This window comes from Myotis nattereri (assembly GCF_964212035.1).
Source record: "Myotis nattereri genome assembly, chromosome: 2".
NCBI lineage: Eukaryota > Metazoa > Chordata > Mammalia > Chiroptera > Vespertilionidae > Myotis > Myotis nattereri.
Window position 1 is genome coordinate 8693787 of NC_138076.1, and position 15147 is coordinate 8708933.

General features: G+C 45.3%; 1 protein-coding gene across 3 annotated transcripts in view; it reads right to left on the minus strand.

The window, feature by feature from the left end:
* Positions 1–1445: 1445 nt before the first annotated feature.
* The window catches only part of PDLIM3 (PDZ and LIM domain 3), a 30296-nt gene continuing 16594 nt past the window's right edge, over positions 1446–15147 (minus strand). The window contains exons 4-8 of one of the 3 annotated variants that reach the window (XM_081083793.1): positions 13397–13464; positions 7789–8052; positions 6041–6168; positions 4160–4271; positions 1446–2424 (exon numbers count right to left, since the gene is read on the minus strand). In XM_081083793.1, the coding sequence (XP_080939919.1) occupies positions 2235–2424; positions 4160–4271; positions 6041–6168; positions 7789–8052; positions 13397–13464 (762 nt within the window). In that variant the 3' untranslated portion in view covers positions 1446–2234. Of the gene's footprint in view, positions 2425–4159; positions 4272–6040; positions 6169–7788; positions 8053–13396; positions 13465–13793; positions 13982–15147 lie in introns of all 3 variants that reach the window. The other 2 variants (XM_081083795.1, XM_081083794.1) reach the window with 2 other exon arrangements.

The window sequence follows — 15147 nt, forward strand, 5'->3', positions numbered from 1 at the left end:
CCACTGGGCTTCCTGAGTCCAGGTCAGAGATGCCGGTTCACCCTCTCCGCAGACTACCCGGCCGATGGGGAAGTGCCCTGGGGCGCGTGACAGTGTGGGGTGCCGTGGGGACACCTGGGGGTTTGGTGCTTCTCCAGCAGCTGCCACTGGCGCCTCCTTGTAGGAACCCCGCCTTTACCCTCCAGTCCAGGCGTAACGGTGCTGCCCATTCCCACGCCTCCCCCGATGCTGGAGGGAGGTTGGGTTGCTTCTCAGGTTCTCCACCGTCGCTCTGCATTTTAACCTTCTCAGGTTTTCTAGGTCAGTTACCATGCATTTGCTCTTTAGCTTCCTGACGTTCAAGTTTGGATCTTTCCCAGAACAAAACACTTGGACGTGACCCCTGAACCACAAGTGTAATGCCGTGTGGAGCCATTCCTTTCTTTGGTCTCAGGGTTTCCGACTTACTTTCTTTCGGTAGCTCCGCGAAGGGATGGATGTTTTGGTGCTGGGGTTCCAGTTGCAATCACAAGTGCCCACAGCAGCCGGACAGGAGGAGTCCTGGCTCCCCTCACCGGTTCAAAACCTCAGACAGGTCGGGGCCAGGAGTATGCGTGAATTTGGGCGAATCCGGAGCCATAAGGCAGATGTGTGCCCTGTTTCTCATTGAGGGGAGGCCTGTGGGCAGCAGCTGCCGTGGACTGGAGATGATGAGGCCACGAGACGGGGCCTGTGACGGTCCCCACCACCCCACCCTGCCGGTTCCCCATGGTTCGTCCTGGGAGGGGACAGTTTCGGAAGCTCCCACGTGTCCCCAGTGAGGAGATGGGAAACAGGAAAGTCGTGAAGGTCAGGGGCATTGTCTTAGCCCCACCATGGGAGAAGCAAGGTGACAAGCAGAGTCAGAGGCCAGCACTCCCTGGAGTCCACGCCCGACTCCAGCGAGGGCCGAGCGGATGCTGCGGCAGGTGGAGGTGGGGTTATGGCCTCTAGACCCATGGTCGGCACACTGCGGCTTGCGAGCCACATGCGGCTCTTTGGCCCCTTGAGTGTGGCTCTTCCTAAGCCTTAGGAGTACCCTAATTAAGTTAATAACAATGTATCTACCTATATAGTTTAAGTTTAAAAAATTTGGCTCTCAAAAGAAATTTCAATCGTTGTACCGTTGATATTTGGCTCTGTTGACTAACGAGTTTGCCGACCACTGGCCTAGACCCAACTGTGCTGATATAACAGACCAGGAGGCAAATCAGGGACTGCAGCAGGGCTGCAAGCAGGGCCCAAGGGACCAGCAGCCCCTCTCTTCCTCACCCCCCCCCCACTGTCTCCTCTTGGAGGTGCTGCCTAGGGAAGGAGGAGGGGGTGGTGAGCAACCTTTGAGCTCTAAGAAGCAGCCTCCATGGAGCCTGAACTTTGAATTTGACTGAATATCGATGTGAAAGAGACATTTGAAATGGAAGAGACTATTTCAAAGCCAAAGAAACCGGTTTAATCCGAAAGTGACAGCATTCCCTTTCACTAGCAAATGTAAATGCCTCTCCTGTCAGCAGAAAGCGGGGGCTCCTAAGAAAGCGTAATAAACACCGAAGAAGCCACATCTTCTTAGAGCAGCCGAGCTGCATGTAGGATGGGGCCCTCTCACGGGAATGTTGATTCCGCTGCATTCATGGAGCGCCACCTCACTGGGCACATGCCCGATGTTTCACGTGGTTCTTATGTACGCGCATCCCGTGGTGTGATGGCCGCATAGGACACTAGAGAGACCCAGGGACTCTCTCCCCGACATGCACTTTCATGGTTGAAGCAGACAACAGACCACTGCGGGCTGTGTTAGAATACAGATTATCTATCACTCGGGACTCATTACAACTGCAAAGCCAGCTCGGTAAGGAAAGACAATTAGACTCCCCCCAATCGCTTGCTGTTTACGTGTTGGAGGGTCATCATAGAAATTTAAATTGTGGAGTTTGACATACAAAAAAAAATGCTCGGTGTACATGTCCTGAAGTTACTGCTAATGAGAGAGAGAGAGAGAGAGAGAGAGAGAGAGAGAGAGAGAGAGAGAGAGCTGCAAACACAGCGGCGGGCAGGTCTGCGCTGCAGCCGGTGCGGGCCCCCCTCCCCCTCCTCCGCACGCTGTCACATAAGCATCTGAAGCCGGGCTTTCGTTTTGGGCTCAGCAGTTTGCTCGACATCTGCCCAAAGTCATGGCCGTCGTCCCGGGTAACTGCGTGCGCGTGCTGCCCCGCCGGGGCTTAGGCCTTGGGATACAGCGTGACCGTGTCGTAGCCCTCGGGGGGCCTCGTGCGGGCGCGGGCGTGGGTTTCGCAGTACAGCTCGCCCTCCACGAAGAAGTAGCCCTTCTGCTTGAGGTTGAGGTTGCAGTCGGCACACACGAAGCACTCGGGGTGCCGGTACTTGTCCCGCGCCTTCACCACAGCCCCGCTGGGGAGGAGAGGGAAGGGAGTCAGAACCGCCGAGGCGAACCCTGGCTCCCAGGGGACAGGGAAGGGGAGGCAGGAGGGTCTGAGCCGCATCAGACACCAGCGCCCCAGCGGTACGCAGGGCCCAGCGGCGGCTCGGATGTAAGTGTCAGGCGGATGGATGCAGGGCGGCCAGGACACCCCATCATGCGTCTCCCTGTGAGATGACTGCTTTTCAGATTTGCAAACAAGTCGTTGCCATAACAATTATAGGTTGTTCCTCTAGCATCCCTCCCCACTGTGTCCCTGAAAGAGGGAGGCGTGATTCTGCAGAGGATTCTGACCTTGGCCGAGGTGGTTGCCTACACCAGTGGTCGGCAAACTCATTAGTCAACAGAGCCAAATATCAACAGTACCACGACTGAAATTTCTTTTGAGAGCCAAATTTTTTAAACTTCAACTATATAGGTAGGTACATTGTTATTAACTTAACTAGGGTACTCCCAAGGCTTAGGAAGAGCCACACTCAAGGGGCCAAAGAGCCGCATGTGGTGTGCAAGTCGCAGTTTACCGACCACTGGACACAACTGAAAGTCCCTGTCATGGCCCCACGGACACTCCTCCCACCCGGTTCTGTTCTGCTGCAGTGGCCACACGGAGGCGCCACGTGTCACGGCTGTCCGTGGCAGGGCCCAGCCTCTGCTCTGTGCAGCACAGAAGAGACGGACCACAGGGTGGAGGTGGCGCTCACACAGCGGGGGCCTTGCCTCCACTGTCACGCAGTTTGCTGCCCCTTAGGAGCAGTAATTGTTTTTGCTAACGTGACCAGCTGCCCTGCTCAGGTCCTCTCTACTCCTGAGCTTCCTGTCTTGCCTGCTTCCCCCGCCCCCTTTTTAAAAAAATACATTTTTATTGATTTCAGAGAGGAAGAGAGAGCTAGAAACATCAACGATGAGAAAGAATCATCGGTTGGCTGCCTCCTGCACGCCTCACACTGGGGATGGAGCCCACAACCCGGGCATGTGCCCCAACCGGGAATCGAACCGTGACCTTCTGGTTCATAGGTTGACGCTCAACCACTGAGCCACACAGACCAGGCTCCTCCCAACCCCTCTGCTCTGACCAGGCTCATCTCCCACCGCCTTGCCTCCTGGGATGGCCCCTGGACACTCGGACACGTGGTGCCTCCCTGTGGCTACTGCAGCAGAACAGCCTGGATGGGGGAAGTAGCCGTGGGGCATTTGCAGGGAGAGATGGAGATGACCTGGTTCACGTGAAGATGTGAACTAGCAAGGGTGGGCGTTCAAGCACAAAGGCCCTTGACATGGAAGCTGGGACTCAATTTTTCAAAATCGTGTTTGAATATTTGTGCCACTTTGAGAAACGGGGGGAAGAGAACGTGTTGTAAAGAACAACCCGGTGGCCGCCGTGTGTGTTTCCCTGGGTTTATACAGAAAAGGAAAACCTCAGAGTTGGTACCTTAACCAAGGAGGGTGGGGAGACCTCTTTGAAGGGAAGTTTTGATTCTTGGAAATGACTTTTTAAATATACTCTGGGCAATTTTTCTTTCCATGAGGATCATCTGAAATGGTATGTCAAGATCTGCGGACTCACATTATGGGCCCATGTGAGGGTACATCTAAAGAATTCTGGTCAAATGAGATACATGCGGTGGACGCTGGATTTCAAGCCAAGGGACAGAAGCAGGGAGCTGCCCCCGAGGTTAACCGGGACCCTGGGCTAACAGTGACACTCACACAATGCCACTCCCGCACTTGTCGCAGAGCGGCATCCTCTGCGCGCTGCCCCCGCCGCCGTGGACTTTCGTAACCGGGGCTCTCACACTCCGCGTGCCGGAGGGACGGTCATCTGAAAAGCAAAGCGTCGCCTTTTATGGCAAAGGCACAGCTGGCTGCAGTGTGTGCTTGGCTTCTATTTTAAGGCGTGCACTTTACCCGAGGGAATTCCTAAGTTGCCCGCAGCCTCCTGTCCGAAGGAGTGGGGCTAGGTCAAGCATGCCTTCCGCTGAACGGGCCTTGCAGAACAGCCAGTGGCAGTTTTTGTTGTGGTAGGAAGCTGTTACAAAATGCTCAGAGATTGTGTATTTTTTTTTCATTGTGGAAAAATACACATAATATAAAATTGCCCATCTTAATGTTGTCAGGCCATACTTCAGTGGCATTAAGTGCATTCACAATGTTATAACATGGTTGCCTATATCCATTTTTAGAATTTTTTTTATCATCTCAAACAGAAACTCTTTATCCATTAAGCAATATTACCTCCCAGACCATGGTAACCTCTGTTGTACTTCCTGTCTCCATGACTTGTCTGTTCTAGATGCCTTATACTCATATACGTACAATCATACAATATTTGTCCTTTTGTGGTGAGCTTACTTCACTTAGGGCCGTGGTTGGCAAATCGCGGCTTGCGAGCCACATGCGGCTCTTTGGCCCCTTGAGTGTGGCTCTTCCACAAAATACTACATGCGGGTGCGAATGTACAGTGCGATTGAAACTTCATGGCCCATGCACAAAAGTCGGTATTTTGTGGAAGAGCCACACTCAAGGGGCCAAAGAGCCACATGTGGCTCGCGAGCCACGGTTTGCCAAGCCGCAGTTTGCCGACCACTGACTTAGGGTGTTTTAAAGGTTCATCCATGTTGCGGCATGCCAGGATTTCATTCCTTTTTAAGGCTGAATAATATCCCATCGTATGCATATACCACATTTTATTTATTCTTCATCAGTAGACACTTGGATTATTTCCATCATTTGGCTTTTGTGAATAACGCTGCTAGGGGCACTGGTATAGCAGTATCTGTTTGAGTCCCTGCCTTAATTCTCTTGAGTGTATACTTAGGAGTGGGATTGCTGGGTCATGAGGTGACGCTATGCTTAATTTTTTCATGCACTGGCAGGACCATCAGCCATGCACAAGGGTCCTCATGGCTCCACATCCTCATGATACTTGTGATTGTCCCTTTATTTTTGAGAACAGCCATCCTAAGGGGGCATTATGCATTTTTGTGCGACTTGGAAAGGACAGTGCCTGCCTTTTGGAGGAGGGAAAATATTGGTCAGGGTGTGAGCCCTGAAGACAGCGGGAGTCGGCTGCAGACCCAGCTCTGCTTCTCACTGGCTGTGTGACTTTGAACAAACCCACCCACTCTGTGCCCCCGTTCCTCATTCGTTAAACAGGGAAAGCAGTAGCTCCTCCCTCGCAGTCACCGGGAGGGCGCAATGATCATGTGGGCAAAGTGCCAGCACAGAAGTGGGAACACACTACGGGCTCGTCACATTGTTATTTTAGGTTTGGATGATGATCCTCTGGAGTATGCGAGGCTGAGAAACTTTGCAGCGTCCACTTAAAACTCTGTTTAAAATGTGGCAGCTCAGCCAGCCCTTGAGCACTGCGGATGGAATTGGCGTTGGGTGTCTTTTCACCAAGTGACACGTCCTGGGAGCGCCTCTCCTAATCCAGGCACCACCCGGTCCTCTGGGCCAAGACTCATTTGATTTCCGAATAAAATCCATATTTAGACCTCCACTCCCAGTCTGTTTGCTGTCCTCCCCTCCCCCTCGCCTGCCAACAGGCTCTGCCAATAACTGTCAGCAGGCGTCCCAGCCACTCACCGTCGTCGTTCACTAACTCCTGGAGCACCCGGAAGGAGCCCGACTGGCGGGGCTGGGCAGGCTCATCCTGATTGTTGTGGAGCATCCGGTACACGTCCGACTGGGGGGGCACCGAGGCTGTGGGCTCACTGAAACGACACGGCAGGCGAGGCAGCGTCAGGGGCGTGCGAGCAGCAGGCGGGCGCCCAGCCACAAGACACCAGTCACGGTCATCGCTACCCCTGCAGTAGCTCCTGAGCGGAGAGTCAGTATTTTCAGGTTCATCTCTGTTACGGTCCCCAAATGGCGTTTGTTCACCTATTGTGGCCGCCTCAAACATGTCATTGGTTAACCTCAGGCTCACACCGGCACGTCTCCATTTGGCCAAATACCATGGAGGGTCACGAAGAGGTGATGGTTGGGAAATGGTAATTTAAAAACAGACTTGTGTCTGATGAGTAGATCATTATAAGTAGGAACAAAATAAACTTTTTCTCAGAAAAATAGAGACAACACACACACAATAGGAAGTGCAGGAGTGAGCCCAGTTTGAGTATTCGCAGTCATAACATTGTCCTTAAATTCAGATTCATTTCTGATGCCAAATCAAAAGTATGTGGTTTAATTTTGCTTTTAGGATTAATTTGCTTTGTTAACTCCTGAAAACAACAAAGGTATAATTTTGTTTGCAAATTGAAGCAATTCATACTGCCAGTGGTTGAAAGTACCTAATGTAACTTTCACATATATGTGAGTTATATTGATTACACTACATTTCCTAAATAGCCACATTAAAATTCATTTACAACAACACTGGGAGCTTTAGTTTAATAAACGTCTTACGAACATATTCATGATGAACAATAAAAAATGCCACAATAAAACAACTTCAGGCACTAAATGCTTTATTAGCTTATGTCATTAATGACATTGCCTAGAAAAGGTAATTACTATCCACACATAATTTTATTACCTATATCATTTGTGAAAACAATTATCTTATATCTGAATTTCCTTGCAAATTGGCTTTGAGATACATTATGCTATTATTACCTTATTGTATTCATCCCAAGAAATAGCTTTGGCATATTGTTACATAGCACTCTTAAGAATTATACTATTTTAATTTATAAAAAGTGGTTCTGTAACATTAAAAAAAGATAAGATTTTCCTTATAATAAATTTTTAATTGAAAAAAGTTGATGGCAAAAGCACTTTAAACAAATGTTTATAATAAAGAAAAAATTAAAATAGAGACAATTGGAAGTCAAATATCTACATTAACAGCTTAAGATATTCACTTATACACCCTTATTCATGGCAGAAATTTTAAATGGAAAGTTATGATCTCTCCACATGATGCCATTGGAAGGGAGAAGTATCATCTTTTTTAAAACTTCTCCGGACCTCTCATCCCTTCCCAATTTTTGACCCTCCAAGGAGAAACATAGACTATGCTAGATTGTTAATCACCTTTGAAAGGTGTTGTACCATAACTTGTAAAGTACACTGTAGCTTTTCCAAACACATAGACATTTGGCCCTTCCATGATTTTAGCTTATTACGATTGGTCGCATAAAACTCTACTTAACTCTTCAAATCACTGTTATCGTTAGAACTAGGCATTTGCAATAAACCCTTAGTATTTCTCCCTTAAAGCTTTTCACATAGCTTTCTTCCCATTAAGACAGTGTTAAGAGACACCCGGAAAGCTGGCATTGCCCATGTGTTTCGTTAGTATGCCCACGGCTCAAAAAGACTCATATTACCTCATCGAGGGTGCTTCCCCTAGCGCTGTGGAAACCTGACCCTGCAGTGTTTCCATAATATTGTCATCTGAGTACAACTGCATAGGCGTGTTAAACTGAGCATGTACAATCTTCACACCGGGCAGTTCCATTTCCAAAGGAATGTTAGGGGCCATCTTAGCAGCAACTTTCAAGTCACCTGGGCAAATGGTGCTAACAGTGCTGATGGAAGAGGGGGTGCTACGTCCGCTGCTACCGTCAATACCAGACGGAGTGCTGCATCCACTGTGTTAACGACCCCGTTACACAGAGGGGACACAGGGCCAGGAAAACCAGACAGGAGAACACAGAAAACAAGGACAGAGAGGTTAACAGGCATTGAAGACAAAAAGTGAGAAGTGAATGGAATCAAATTAAAACAAAGTGTTGCTTTCTGGCTACGATTTATTTTAACTAGAAAGGACGTTTAAAAATTCACGGTTGGAAAAAAGTTGCACAAAGTTAAAAGGTACAGGTGATAGCGCATTTTTTGGCTCCGTTCAACCAGGCGATATGCAAGTTGAAGGTCACACATAAACAAGTTGTATGTATGAAGCGGAAAAGATGCGACCCTACTCACTTTTGAAACATAGGCCAGATCAATTTAAACTTGACAATATCACAGACAAACGGTGCAGGGAAATTACATTGGCTGGGCAGCCTTTTACATTTCTGAGGTACAATATTTAAAATGAAAAGATTAATGAGTGGCCCATACACGTAGTAACTGAATATGCCACACGAAGGTCCAATTAAATATTTAGGCTAGACATTTCAAAATAAGTACGTTTCAGAAATGCAGTTGAGTTTAATTGAATCACAGACACATGTAGGTTATGTGATAAAAATTATGTTTTAAGGCTATGTTGTAAACATTTTATTTGGACTATTTTAACTTTTTCTATTTCACTCTTTAATTTTGTGAGGAATATGCTTTTAAAAACTGTTCAGTGATTGAATGCAGGCTCTAGAAGAGCCAATAAATGCTTGTCACCTTGAAATTAATGATTAGAGAGCAAATAAGGTAAGTTTGGATTCTTCAGAGGCTCCCTAGGGCTAAGGTATATTTCTTTTATACATCACTATTTCATGCAAACTTTTGAAAACACACGTATATTCATGCATACTTATCATTTTCTTTACAGAGAAGAAGGGACTTGTTATTAAAACACCAGAATGGCCAGTCATGCAATTTTCAGGACAGCTGGGGAGAGAGCCCATGTTCTCTATGAAGCTAGATGGGAGGCTGGTCACAACCGACATGCCAAGGACTAAAATGTCAGGTCTCTCCGTGCATTTTACATACAACATGAGAAATGCATTAGATGAAAATGAAACATACTGAGATTTTTTAGAAGCACAGTCATTTAAGACAAAGCCAAAGGAAATATTAGTATGAATGGAACCTCCGTCATGCCTGCAGGTTAGTGTTGCTGCAAACTCAAGACAGAAAATGATTCATACGGTGTGTTCATCTCAACGTCAGTGTTCTCTTAGGGCTCAAGTATGAGCCATCTCTGCATTTACTCTCTAGGGCTACGCACGCTAACCTCAGCCCACACAGCACAAACCAAAAGGATTTGGGCATCGATGCTGTTGACTGATTAGTCTGGACAACCCATGCCACTAAATGGATTAAAAGTTGTTGTTGTGTGTGTGTGTGTTTTTGTGTGTGTGTGTGTGTGTGTGTGTTTTGTGTGTGTTTGTTTTGTGTTATCCAATTCAACCACCTACACAGCCCAAATGAGGCAGGCAAATGGGGACTTGCTCCTTCACGCCTTGGCTTGAGAACCTGTTTAAAACTCAGTCTGTGAGTTGGTTGATCACAAACCAAAATGTCAAGTGCCTTATTCACTGTTTCCATAGGCTCAAGGCTATACTGGCTCCTGAAAGTGACTTTGGCGGGTAAAAGAATAGAAGTGAAATTTCAGTTGTAATGCAGTTTAGTCAGGATCCTACTGATTTGATCTAAGTGAAGCGGCCCGTTGATGTCTCGCTCTTATATCAATGTTTTTCTCTTTCTCTCTCTCTCCTTCCCTCTTTCTCTAAATATCAATAAAAATATCTTTAAAAGAAGTTTTCATGGATTCCAATCACTGTGAATATCATCATAGGTCATCACCATGACCTATTCCTGTGACTTGGAAAGGTAGGTGCTAATGAGATTTCTTGACATTGACTTACTGACTTGGCAAGACCACCTATAAAATTGCTGATCCGCCAAAACCGGTTTGGCTCAGTGGATAGAGCGTCGGCCTGCGGACTGAAAGGTCCCAGGTTCAATTCCGGTCAAGGGCATGTACCTGGGTTGCGGGCACATCCCCAGTGGGAGATGTGCAGGAGGCAGCTGATCGATGTTTCTCTCTCATCGATGTTTCTAACTCTCTATCTCTCTCCCTTCCTCTCTGTAAAAAATCAATAAAATATATTTAAAAAAAAAATTGCTGATCCACCCAGTTACTTCACTCCTGGGTAGATCAAGAGAGAGAGAGAACTGATTTCTCTGGCATATTTACAGGCGTTTTTGGGATATACAGGATTGCATTTTATCATTTGGATCTGTAAAATACCATATATATATATATATATATATATATATATATATATAATTGAATTTTTATAGAGAGGCAGGGAGAGAGAGATAGAGAGTTAGAAACATCGATGAGAAACATTGATCAGCTGCCTCCTGCACACCCCACACTGGGGAAGTGCCTGCAACCAAGGTACACGCCCTTGACCGGAATTGAACCTGGGACTCTTCAGTCTGCAGGCTGACGCTCTATCCACTGAGCCAAACCGGTCAGGGCCCTTGTATATATTTTTAAGTGATAGTTTTGGCTTTAAAAATGTACATGTTTGCATAGGGAAATACTGGCTTTTTAATGTGCTTCAATAATGATGAAATAATGAAAAGATCCATAACTAGTAGTAAGACCTTAGGGCAGCAATTTTCAACCTTTTTCATCTCATGGCACACATAAACTAATTACTAAAATTCTACAGTGCACCAAAATATAGATATTTCTTGCCCAATTTGGAAAAAAAAGGTACAATTTTTATTCATTCATACAAGATGGCTATTGTTGTGTTGGCTGTTGTCAATTTTCTATTTGACAATCTAAAGGAAAAGAGGTCAGTGCCCCTGACTAGTCAGGTGTGGCATATTTTATAAATTCTTTGTGTGGGTCTTGTGGCGCACGTGTTGAAAACCATTGCCCTAGAGATTAACATACCAACAATTTGGCATCTCCAACTTACTTCTGATTAAAAAGTTGGTCATTATGGTGTCCTTATAGCTTGGTATGTGGCCACTCAAAATTCCACCTTGATGAAGAGTCATTTGGCCAGAACAAGAAATTCAGAAGGTAGAGCAACAGCGAGGGAGCAAGGAAGGAGAGCAGGGGCGTTTTCACAGTTCTTTATGATTTGTGTATTGGTACTTGTTTTTAAGCAAGTCTCTTATCCCTGTTTCTCCTCTCCTTTCTTCCCAATTCAGGTATATTGAAAGGCTCCTTACGATGACACAGTTATGAATGGCTTGTTATTATCACCATATTTGAGTTCAAATGAAAATACAGGGCTGGGAAAAAGTAGGTTTACAGTGTGGTTCATGTGGAAAATAATACAATAATTAATAAATAGTAATAGAAGAATAAGCTGTGTTTCGTGTGCTCACAACTGTAAACCTACTTTTGCCCTAGCCTGTATAAAAGGCAATCATGTACCTAAATCTCTCTGACTTGCCCTGAAATTTTATAAAATTACATGTTATTGGTTTTTAGCAAAGGCAAAATATGTTTTACTCTAATGTATCATTTTATTCCAGCCTCTTGAAGTCTTATAGCTCATGGGAGTGAATTTAAGGTTATGCTAACCTCAAAGAACACAGGTGTATTAGGTTAACTGTTTCCTTTAGGAGGATCTATATATATTTATTCAATAGTAAAATAGCACTTTAACACCTAATTGAGTGTTGTTATCTATAATCAGGACTGGGGTTGGGAAGCTATTGAATGTAGTGAAATAGGAAAAAGATGCAGAAGAAAATGGAATGGGAACAAGGGGACAAACAGAAGTGAAAAAGGACTGTGCAGAGTAGACGGTGTGAGGGAGGGATCACAGCTCCTTGCTCTTCTTGCCACTCAAGAAATATCAGGCAATCTTTGAGTTGTGTTCCTTTATCTGATGACATTTACTGGGCATGCACTTTGTGCCAGCTGCATTTGTAGGTGGTAGATGTAGTCATGTGTTTTCATTCTAGTGAGGGAAGACGTATTTTGTAGACATCTTCCTCCTGCTCTTTCTAAGTGATATCACATAAGTGTCTGGCTTATTTTGAGGTATCCTCTGCTCCTGACTCTAGCATCTGAAAAGGTCTGCACATGTGCATCGCATATAAGTGATGACTGACCATCCAAAGCTGGCACCATAACCTCAGGTGTCTCCAAAGGCCAGGAGGGTCGCATCTATAGGAAAACAGGCCAGGAATCATATACTTGGGAGTGATGTGCATTTATTTGGGCAACTAGAGAGTAGCTGTTCCATCTTAAAGGCACTTAACTAAATTCATTTAAATAATCAGAGGGTTAAATAAAGCACTACTTGTGAATGAATCCACCTGTAGCTCACTAGTTTGGGAAACCTGATATAGATCATCAGCCAATGATCCTAACCGGCTAGGATCCATGCAGCCTGACCATCAACATCCTTCCTCGGGGCTGACTGATGTAGCTGAGGCCAGAGGAATGGGTTTGAGGTTTCCTGAAGTCACCATTTCTTGATATGGTTAAGACAGGGCAAAACTCATCCCTTCCCTTGGGGGTTGGCGTTCACTTCCTAGGGAAGATACTTGAAGGATCATCTGAAGATGGTCTCTCCCTGATTGACAGTCAGCTCTGAAGCTTCCTCATTATCCCAGCGTGTACACAGTTTTCCACGAGGGTAACCAATCTACACCCCTCCCTCCCAACTCTGTCTTTATAACTTATTTTCCTCCAGGTGGAAAAGTTCCTTTTCAATCCCCTCTCTTCCTTTGAAAGTATCCATAGGAATGCAAATTGATGTTTATGTAAGTGCTGGAAGGTGTGGGGTTGCTCAGCTGCTCTGATGGTGTGTGGGGAGCAGGTGCTGAGGTGGGAATGATAAGGGTCTAACATAGGCAGCTACCAGTGTCCCCACCTGTGCCTCCCCGCCCCCCCGCCTGCTGCTTCCTTACTCCTGACGGGGGAACTGGTTTCCACTCTTGTTCCTGCTGGCTGGGCCTTCCCGAGCTGGGATCGGGACATCTGCCTGCCTCAGAGGTCAGTGAGTCCTGATGGGATGCCCGGGGGCTATTAGTTATAAATATACGTGGTGATGGCAGAGCATTTGAAGCTCTGTAATCTTGTCAGTGTTTACTCTTGGAAATGGAGGAGGTTAGTTGGCTCTCTACTCTGCCGAGCTTGTCTCCTTTGCTTTTGAAATAAGCTTCAAAATGGAAAGAAAAAAAAATAGTCACTCCAAACGCCTCACAAGTTACTTTTCTGGGAGATTAGTAAGGATTTATTAAAGAAGCATGCACTCCAAATTTCACAGTCTCAAAGCTTATGACCTGCTTCGGCCTGGGATTATGAAAGGTTTGGGCCGAATATTGTGCTTGTGTTCAAAGTAGTTCACATCCTGTGGAAACAAAGGGTTAAACAGTCCCTCAGTGGAAGACTAATCTGTGACTTTAGATAAAATTAAACAAACAATAACAGTGCAGAGCAGGTTGTTTACCACCAAATATTGGCATGACTGAGCAGGGTGATGATGGAGCCCGGTGGCTTCTTCCTTTTAACCATAGGCTCACTAAATGCCCAGGACCGGCAGCTTGGAACCACAGTCTAGAAAGATGCTTATCTTTAAGCCAGGAAAGTAAAACAGCAAGAGCTGGACTTTGGAAAGGAAGAGAAACCGGACTATTGCTGTTAGGAACGCGGTGGCCGGGGGCGGAGGCCGGTACTTACTTTTGAGGCGAACTAGGAATAAGACCCCGCAGCTGTCCGTGGAGCGCATCTTGTATATTGCTAGTTGAATAGAGCCCAATGGGTGAGTTATAGGAAGCGCTCACTACCTGTCTTTTGTCATCAATGTTTGCTGCTGCAACAAAAGGCTGGGCCCTTCTGTTGTGCGAGGTACCAATGGCTTTGAACTCCTGTACAATGGCAGACAAAATACACAGAGCCACAGAATGCACAACAGAGCCGTTAATGAGCAAACCAACAGCAATCGCGACGGTTAATCAAGGCTTCTTACCCAATACAAGGTTAATGCGAGGTTACAGGAGGAGTCAGGCATAAACCTTTCTGCATTTTCCGTGAACTTGACCTGTGCTGTCTTCATCCACCAGATGTTTAGGTGCAAAGGAACTGACCTTATTTGTAATATTATAAAAGAATTCAAACACTGTATCTTTTGTCTGCCCCTTGTTAACTTCTATATCCATAGCGTTTAGAAAATTCTCATTTGAATAGAGAAATTTTGTGTTAGAAATGAGATTGTTAGCTTAAAAAACTATGCTACTTAACATTTTCTTAAGTAGAACTTACATTTGCTTTATCTCCTATTAATATCTTAATAAAATTTCCCCCATTTTAGGAAATGAAGGAATAGAACGGCCAGAAAGGGAGTGAGCATTTGTAAGTAAAAGTTCTTTTTTTATTGTTTAAAGTTTTACATACGTCTCTTTTTCCCCCGATTGACCCCCCTGCTTTTTCTTAATACCCACAACAAAAAACCAAAATTCTTAATGTGGATTAAGTTATACCTTAAGTTTAGAAAAAAATAGTAATTAAAAGACTCTTGTTTCTGATGAAAGTGGGAATAACATTGATATAAAACCTCCTTTGCTTTTATTCTGATGATTTCACTGCTATGTGTTTTAAGAACTCTTCATGTTTACTCTAGTTCGAGAAAGATTAAAGTCAGTCATGTAGAGAGAGCCAAAGCGTGTGATTCACAAAAGGATTTTCACTTTATTATTCAGGGAAAAGGGTCCTAAACTGAATTTGAAATATGCCCAAATGATCTGAAACTCTACATTATTATGTTAATGTCAGAACCATGGTTTCTAATTTTTATGTAGATCCCTAATGTCATAAAGTTATTACAGTTATTTTCATAAGTTACTACATTTATTTTCAAAAGAGAACACTACAATCCACGTGAGCTGATTCTCTTTGCAAATCTTTTCATTTGGCAGGCTTAGGAAGATAAGTCTTTGCAGAAGTATTTTCACTCACACGTTCACATCAGCTTCACTTGTTTTTGTGAATGTGCCACCAGTGTTTCACACAAATTTCACGTAATACAAACATTTGT